Below are 9,056 nucleotides of genomic sequence, written 5' to 3'. Positions count from 1 at the left end.
GCATTCCTTCAGATCCTGCTTACACATGTAATAAATAACTGTGGCATGCTGGTTAAAACTCCCCGCCAACACAACACAGCAAAGACAAGCTGAAATCTTTAGAACTCCCAGCACAGCTGAGCAGCTAGGCCGGCTGACCTCATCTGGGATCCACTGCCCCACACGCAAGCCTTTCTGTTTCAAATATATTTGAGGAGCAATTGCTGAGGAACGTACCGGAAAAGAAACCAAATCAACACTGCTTAGAAATGCCCCTTGTGGGAGCCTTCAGAGTGGTTTATTTGGAAGAAACAAATATGAGTTAACAAAGTGAGAGTTCTGCAGTTATTAGCGAGTGTGGGAGGAAATCCTGCTCCGACCTCTTTGCGTCTTTTTAAGGTCTTTTGATGTTCCCTCTTTCGCTCCTTTATCATCCTTTGCAGCCAGCATCTGCAGAAGAAACTAAAAGAAAACATAGATATAAAGCACAGTTACTAGGGATGTATTTAAATGGCCAGCGGCTGAGCACAAGAAATAAAAGAACATGTCACAGAGGACCAAGATGTCAACGTGTTTAGTGCTTTAACACAGAACTTTTTTTTTAATGGCAGGAGTGTAGAGCGGTTGGAAGGTGCCTTATGGCAGTGTCTCCATAGCTACCACATGGGCAATGGCAAGGCAGGCTTTCCTGACAGTCATGTGCTGATCCCATTTTGGCCTAGGCAGAGCCTTTTTGATACGTGAAGGGCAGCTCAGCTCCCGTCGCTCATCCACTCTTTGCTCTCTCAATTGAAATCCCCCCACGAGTGATTTCAGTGACATGGACAACGGTTCACTGGGAACAGGGCTGAGAGCCTCTAGCGCCGTGGTCCCCAACACGGTGCCCGCGGGGGCATTTCAATGCGCCCACCAGGTGCTCGGGGCTGGCCTGGCCCCAGGCACATGGCACACGGGCGCTTGCGGGGGGAGCACACTTGGCGGGGGGAGCGCATGGTGCGCGGCACTCGGTGGGGGGGGCAGGGGCGGGCGCCGGCCCTGGGCACGCGGCGGGGGGGAGCGCCAGCCCCGGGTGCGCGGCGGGGGGAGCGCCGGCCCTGGGCGCGCGGCACTCGGTGGGAGGGGGGGGAGCGCCGGGCGCGCAGCACTCGGCGGGAGGGGGGGAGTGCCGGCCCCGGGTGCGCGGCACTCGGCGGGGGGGGCGGGGGGAGCGCCGGGCACGTGGCACTCGGCGGGAGGGGGGGAGTGCGCGACACTCGGCGGGAAGGGGGGAGCGCCGGCCCCGGGCGTGCGGCACTCGGCGGGGGGGGGGGAGCACCGACCCCGGGCGCGCGGCCCTTGGAGGGGGTCCTGCCCCCGGGCGCGTGGCTATGGGGGGGCCCCGCCCCCGGGCGCGCAGCTGGGGGGGGGAGAGTGGTAAGGGGGGGCCGCCCCCGGGCATGCGTCAAGGGGGGGGCCCGCCCCCGGGTGCGCTAGTGTCCCCGCCCCCTGGCGCCCGGCGGGCAAACGGCCACGCCCCCTGGCGCCCGACAACCTCAAAAGGTTGGGGACCACTGCTCCAGCGCCAACGGGCTTTGGCCCAGGTCCAGCCTTACATCCTGCTTCTCTTTACAGGGAGTCAGAGCCTCAAGTCAGGAGAACTAATCAGATCTCTCTGCCCATGGCAGTGTCCTAGCAAAACACACACGGAGAGTTTCCCCAGAGGCCATTGCTTCTCTGGGGAGGGGTAGGAGCCGTGCGACGAGGAGACAGCAGGGCCTAGCCACTCAAATGCTGCCTTACTTACCAGGGAGCAAAGCCAGTGGCTGCTGGGCCCAGGCAGGCAAAGGACCAGGGATGCCATTTAGGAGCATGGGGGGGCTGTAGCTCCCCCACAAAGTTGACCCCTTGAATTTCATAGTTGAGGTCTGACCCCAGACCCAGCTCCTAACTGCCACAGAACTTGTGTTGCTCCCAGCTTTGCCTTTGGGGCTGGGAGCTTGTTTATAAACAGTAGGGCTATGTCTACTCTGGCATGATTTTCCGAAAATGCTTTTAGTGGAAAAGTTTTCCGTTAAAAGCATTTTTGGAAAAGCGCATCTAGATTGACAGGATGTTTTTCCGCAAAAGCACTTTTTGAGGAAAAGCGTCCATGGCCAATCTAGACGTGGTTTTCCGCAAAAAAGCCCCGATTGCCATTTTCGCGATTGGGGCTTTTTTGCGGAAAACAGTACTGTGCTGTCTACACTGGCCCTTTTGCGCAAAAGTCTTTCAGAAAAAGACTTTTGCCCGAACGGGAGCAGCATAGTATTTCTGGAAAAGCACTGACAATCTTACATGAGATCGTCAGTGCTTTTCCGGAAATTCAAGCGGCCAGTGTAGACAGCTGGCAAGTTTTTCCAGAAAAGCGGCTGATTTTCCGGAAAAACTTGCTAGTCTAGACACAGCCTAGGAGTCAGTACGATTAAGATAACAAAAGGTTTGTCATTCAAGTAACTAAAGGATCTTTAGATGATCATAAAAACACTGCCAGGTACTCCACTTAAAAGATCGGGGGGAAAGGGTTGGAATAAATAGTGGTATGCTCAAGGAGTCTATTCTGGAATCAGTGCTCTTCAACTTACTCATAAATGATCTTGAAAAAGGGGTAACCAGTGAGCTGGCAAAATTTGCATGATACAAAATTACTCAAAATAGTTAAGTCCAAAGCTGACTGCAAAGAGTTACAAAGGGATCTCACAAAACTGGGTGACGGGACAACACAGTGACAGATGGAATTGAATGTTGATAAATGCAAAGTAATGCACCTGGAAAAATGTAATCCCAACTATACATACAAAAATGATGGAGTCTAAATTAGCTCTCAAGAAAGAGATCTTGGAATCGTGGTTAGTTCCCTGAAAACATCTACTTAACGTGCAGTGACAATCTAAAAAGCTAACTGAATATTGGAAAACATTAGGAAAGGAAAAGATGATCAGCCAGAAAATATCATATTGCCTCTTTAAAAAGTCATAGTATGCCCACATCTTGAATACTGCATGCAGGTCTGGTCATCCCATCTAAAGAAGGATATATTGGATTTCGAAAAGGCAACAGAAATGATTAGGGGTAAGGAACATCTTCCATATGAGGAGAGATTTAAAAGACTAGGATATTCCACCTTGGAAAATAAATGACTAAAGAGTGGGGGATATGTTAGAGGTCTAGAAAATCATGAATAGTATGGAAAATAGAATAAGGAAATGTTATTTACTCCTTCACTAATAAAATACAAAAAGGTCACCCAATGAAATGTATAGGCAGCAGATTTAAAATAAACAAAATAAATTATTTCTTCATGGTCAACCTATGGAACTCTTTGCCAGGAGATAATGGAAAGGACCAAACTGTCAATTTAAAAGGATTCCAATAAGAATGAAGTAAGTTTCAGGAGGATAGGTCCAGCAATAGTAACTAGCCAGGATGGGCAGGGATGGTATCCCTACTCTCTGTTTGCCAGAAGTTTGGAATGGGTGATGGGATGGATCACTTGATGGATCATATTGGCCCAGACAGTCCAGTATTTTCTGTTGTTCTCGGAGGAAAGGCCGCTTAGGCTGTGTCTGGTGGGGCCAGGGGGAAGCGTGGGGTTTAAAGGCCCACCGTGTCTTTTTGTGTGTGTGTTTTGTTTTGTTTTTGCTCAACAACTTTTCCCCCCCCCCCTCGTTTTTTTTGCTCAACCAATTTTTCCCTGCCATGTTCGGTATTTTTTGTGAAAGTGTCTGGCAATCCTACCTCATTCAACCAACCTTTTCTGTGTATTCCTTCTGAAGTACCTGGTACTGGTCACAGTTGAAATGTAGGATATGGTGCTAGATGGACTATTGGTTTGACACAACATGGGCATTCTGACGTTCTTATATAGAACCCAGATGTATCTGCCTCCTGCTACCCAGTAGGCCTCACTTTCCCCCAGAGCCCAGGAGTCCTGATAGTCTCTCTCTCTCTCTCTCTCTGCAGATTTAGTAGTGAAATAAGAATATACACTAAAATGTTAATACTAGTGTCCCAGTGTCCCTTAATGATTTACCACAAGATTTCAGAAGACGTTAGTATTAGAGTTGAGTAGATCTAATAGTTATTTAATTTTCTTCCTTTTATATAGGAATTAGATACAGTGCTCCTGTCAGCTAGTTGCTAAGTTATCTGCCAAAAAACTAGAGTTTTCAAGTGCCTTAGTAGCCCTTGGAAAGAGGTGGTGTGTGAGTGGAGGAAAGTGGACAGGGTCAGTCCCCCACACCTCTGATTTGCTTGTACTAAGCATGCTTAATAACACTGCTGAAGCCACTGTCCTCACTCTACCCACATCCCCTCCACACACACTATCATGGCATGCACAGGTCCCGCCCTCCCCCCCCCCCAAATCTGAAATAGTGTCCCTGTAAAGGACACCATGTTATTTGTCCTATTTTGGTTGAATGAGGTAGGGTTGCCAGATACTTTCACAAAAAATACCAAACATGGCAGGAAAAAAATTGGTTGAGCAAAAAAAAAGGGGAGGGGGAACCAAAGTTGTTGAGCAAAAAAAAAAAACTTGCACACACAAAAAAAGACGAGCTGGGCCTTTAAATCTCCACTCTCCCCCTGCTCCCACCAGATGCAGCCCAAGCAGCCTTCCATCCGAGAACAGCAGAAAATACTGGACTGTCTGGGCCAATACCGGACACCTGGCAACCCTAGAATGAAGCCCAGCCCCAAAGAGAAAAGAGAGAGGTGAAAGACAGCACAAAGGTTAGGGGAAAAGGGAGCCACCACCAAGACACCCTCTGGTTTCTCAGCAATCTTGCAGTTTTCTCTGGTGTTTGTGGTTCCATTTCTCTCCTTGCTTTTCTCCTTTCCTGGCCTTGTTCTCTGTTGCTTAGTCAACATAACCTGGCTCTGCTCCTGCTGAGCCCACAGAGCAGTGTGAAAGGGCAACCATGTCTGATCTGCTGAGTCTAATGAGGGCCACCTTACTGCCCCAGCTGCAGCCCACCTTCTCCTGCCACCTCATGCTGTCTTCCCCACACCTAGGGTGTGTCTAGACTACATGCCTCCTTCGACGGAGGCATGTAGATTAGCCAGATCGGAAGAGGGAAATGAAGCCGCGATTAAAATAATCGCGGCTTCATTTAAATTTAAATGGCTGCCCCGATCTGCCGATCAGCTGTTTGTCGGCAGATCGGGAGAGTCTGGACGCGATGCCCCGACAAAGAAGCCTTTCTTCATCGACACAGGTAAGCCTCGTGAAACCAGGTTTACCTGTGTCGATGAAGAAAGGCTTCTTTGTCGGGGCATCGCGTCCAGACTCTCCCGATCTGCCGACAAACAGCTGATCGGCAGATCGGGGCAGCCATTTAAATTTAAATGAAGCCGCGATTATTTTAATCGCGGCTTCATTTCCCTCTTCCGATCTGGCTAATCTACATGCCTCCGTCGAAGGAGGCATGTAGTCTAGACACACCCCTAGAGACTCACATCACCCTCTTCCTTTCTCCCCCTGCATACTGCGGGCTGCCAGGACCACAAAGCCTCCTGAGGCATCGCTGCAGGCTTCACTCCCCCAGTGCACCAGAACAAGAAGTTTTTTGCTGACAGGGTGTATAGAAGGACTCTGGGGCTGACTGAGATGAGGGGGCATGACTATGGGCAGGAAGACGCGGCTTTAATGCATGAGCTAGGTAATAGAACTTACTCTGGTGTGGGACGGGCTGAAAGGGAAACTCTGCCTCCAGATCAGAGGATGAAGGGGGAACAGGGAGACTGACCTAAGGGAGACGACAAGAAAGACTCATCTGCAAGCAAGGAGCCTGGGCTAAGGGAGGAGAAACCTGGAAAGAAGGAAGCTCACTCTAAGGGTACGTCTACACTGCACGGTTATTTCAGAATAAGCTATTCCGGAATAGAATGGCCCTGGTGAGGGGCTATTTCAAAATAGCAGCAGCGGGGCAGTGGAGAAATAGCTATTTCAGAATAGGTGTTATTCCTCATGGAATGAGGTTTACAGATTTCAGAATAAGCCGTCCATTATTTCGAAATTATTTCAAAATAACAGAATGGCACTAGTGTCACTAGTTATCTTGAAATAACGGTGCAGTGTAGACACACCCTTTAAGAGAGGGAAGGTGAGTAAAAAGGGGATGAATGAAAGGATGCTAAGGCCAAGAAGAGGAACACAATGCAGCCCAGGGAGACCCAAGGAACACTATGCTATATTTGGGGTGAGGGCAAAAACGTGCACGCCAAACCATCTGGACCCTGGATGGTGTGAATATCGCTTATTTACATAGGTAATAAGGAGGGGTTTATTGACAAATACAGGGGAGAGACAATCTCTGATCTGCAGCTCTCTTTCTATCTCCACCTGCAGTTTTTCTAGCTTTGCTTCTTCCTGTCTGGTCTGCCACCCACTTCTTCTTTTTGTCTCCATCTCACCATTCTTCTGTGAGTGATTTGGGGATATTCGGTGCCAGGCTGTCACACTGTTTGGCCAGGGGTCAGACTTAAGCTATCGTATATAAATTTGTACAACATGGTCAAAATGAGTGCCAGGCACCAGATGACATCCATAAGCCCAGCATTTCTGGGAGTCTCAGACACCTCTATAGGGGATATGCCATCTTTGCCTGTTGACTGTCTCATGTCACCAGTTTCCACAGAGCAAAACACTTCGGCTGTGTCTAGACTGGCAAGTTTTTCTGCAAAATATCTGCTTTTGCAGAAAAACTTGCCAGCTGTCTACACTGGCCGCTTGAATTTCTGCAAAAGCACTGACGATCTCATGTAAGATTGTCAGTGCTTTTGCGGAAATACTGTGCTGCTCCAGTTCAGGCAAAAGTCTTTTTCTGAAAGACTTTTGCACAAAAGGGCCAGTGTAGACAGCAGAGATTTCTTTTCTGCAAAAAAGCCCCAATCGCGAAAATGGCGATCGGGGCTTTTTTGCGGAAAAGCGCGTCTAGATGGGCCACGGACGCTTTTGCGCAAAAAGTGCTTTTGCGGAAAAGCGTCCTGCCAATCTAGACACGCTTTTCCAAAAATGCTTTCAACGGAAAACTTTTCCATTAAAAGCATTTCCGGAAAATCATGCCAGTGTAGACGTAGCCTTCTGGTGCTTCCTCACCCATCTATCATGACCTCCACTGGAAATCCAGCACTTCGAAACGATTCCACTTTCAGCCACAGCATGGAAGCTGTGGAGGACACTGCAGCCAAAGAGCTAAGTGGAAATGGCAGTGAGTGGTGACTTCAAAACAGGCCAAAAGACCTGAAATAAGTTACACCGCATGTGAACGCCCGGGCACGTCATGGGTGCAACATTAGGCACAATGAGCCAAAGGGCATGCTAAAGTCCGGCCTTCCTTGCTGCACTCTGAATGAACGGCCTAAGAGGAGGGCTCTTTGGTGTGCTGAGGGCGGCTATGACAAAATATCTTGCTGTGTGTTCCGGTGAGGCGTGTTTCAATGCAGTCGTTGCCAGCAGGGTGCTAGCCGGACCAGTGTGAGCTGTTCTGAACAAGAACTGTCCTACCCACATCCACTTGACAGTGAAGAGGCCAAATTCAGGCCCAGTAGGGCTGGTGTTCGGCTTCCACGAATTTCCTGCCATTATCAGGAGTGAATTTGGCCCCAGGGCTAAGAGCACAATTCAGTAGCATGGTACCCTGACACTGTGCTAGAAACTACAGTGCTTAAACCAAGGTGCCCTGAGCACAGCTCTGTTCTCCATGGACACAGGACATTCCGATCAGTGCTGCTGATCATGTCAACAAGCCTGTTACTCTCTCATTGACTTACCTCAGGCTTCCGGTAGCCCTTCTTTTCCAGGAATTCATTAAAAGCGTGCGTTCCATGGAGCTGCACTGCGTCTGTCTCCTAGGACAATTCCCAAACCAAATTAAGGGAACGCTCCAGAATAACTCTCACAGATGTATGCTTTTTTTCATGCCTTCATTCATACAACAAGCCGACAAAGCGAGAAAGGGACAAGGAAGGTTATTTCTGTGAAAGTCTCACACATACGGCAAGTTCCATTTCTAATTAATCTCATGAACTGTAGTTCGTTCAAGAGATAATTTGTGATTTGCTATTTTTATGGCAATCCCAGTGTTTCATAAGGACTGAATTGCGATGGGACAGTGTGTCATTTTCCAGTGAGTGTTGTAGCAAATGACTAATTACTAGGGATGGTTTTGTAAAGCTGTGGTAACCAGCTGGAATTCCTACCCAGCTTTTATCACAAAATACACACATGGGACAGGGCCCCAAAATATTCCCAGTCTGAGGTTTACATTTATTGTTAACCGAAATAATAACAAAAAGACAAAATTTTCTTCTGAGCTTGGTTGTTTCTCCGTATCCTCCACCTCCCCTCTTCCTGCAAACTTTTTTGCCTCTGCCAGACATTCATGCCTTATCATACTACTGGGTTAGGAATAATAGAACTGAAATGATCCAAGAGAGTGAGTCCACAGAAAATCTTTCTTCTAGAACCTGCCACCTTCTTACATTTTAAAGCAAAAACAACGGGACTGATATTTCTTTACTGCAGTTCTGCAAACCAAAACTAGACCACCACCCTAAATTTAATGGGCATTGTACTCCTGTTTATTCTGTCTATTGAAGTGTATATTTTCTCTAACTCAGAAAGTAGCGCCCTGTGGTTGGGTGAGAGCGTGTGTCAGTTTTAACTTCTACAATCTCAGGCCTTTGAGAGGCTGGAGTTTGTCTTTCACTCCTGTACTTATTTGTGAGAACAAAAAGGGAAAAAACTAAACAAAGAAAAGGAAAAGGAAATGGTTGCAAAATTAATAAGTCTCTGTTTATCAATGGAATAATGAATATATACAATTATCTATATATCTATCTAGATATATCTAGATACACAGATAAGATATATTTTAGAGAGTTTGTGCATCTGTCTGTCTGTGAGTCCCTCTGTCCGACCATTTGTTCAAGAACTCCTCCTAAATGGTAAGAGCCAGGGTCACCAAATTTAGTTTGCAGCTTCCTCTTCTCGTAACTTAAAGCAAGGTCAGGGTTTGGTTATGCCAGAAAATGGGATGTGCCTGGAATTCGAGTCT

The 9,056-nt window shown here is 48.0% G+C and overlaps 1 protein-coding gene across 1 annotated transcript in view; it reads right to left on the bottom strand.

Annotated features, from left to right (window-relative positions):
• Positions 1–248: 248 nt before the first annotated feature.
• FAM47E (family with sequence similarity 47 member E) overlaps positions 249–9,056 on the bottom strand; it is a 23,943-nt gene continuing 15,135 nt past the window's right edge. Inside the window, exons 7-8 of the mRNA XM_025190052.2 lie at positions 7,771–7,848; positions 249–441 (exon numbers count right to left, since the gene is read on the bottom strand). Coding sequence (XP_025045837.2) covers positions 328–441; positions 7,771–7,848 — 192 coding nt within the window. The 3' untranslated portion in view covers positions 249–327. The remainder of the gene's footprint in view (positions 442–7,770; positions 7,849–9,056) is intronic.

Source organism: Pelodiscus sinensis, chromosome 5 (genome assembly GCF_049634645.1).
Source record: "Pelodiscus sinensis isolate JC-2024 chromosome 5, ASM4963464v1, whole genome shotgun sequence".
Classification (NCBI taxonomy): Eukaryota; Metazoa; Chordata; order Testudines; family Trionychidae; genus Pelodiscus; species Pelodiscus sinensis.
This window is presented reverse-complemented; position numbering and strand designations above follow the sequence as displayed.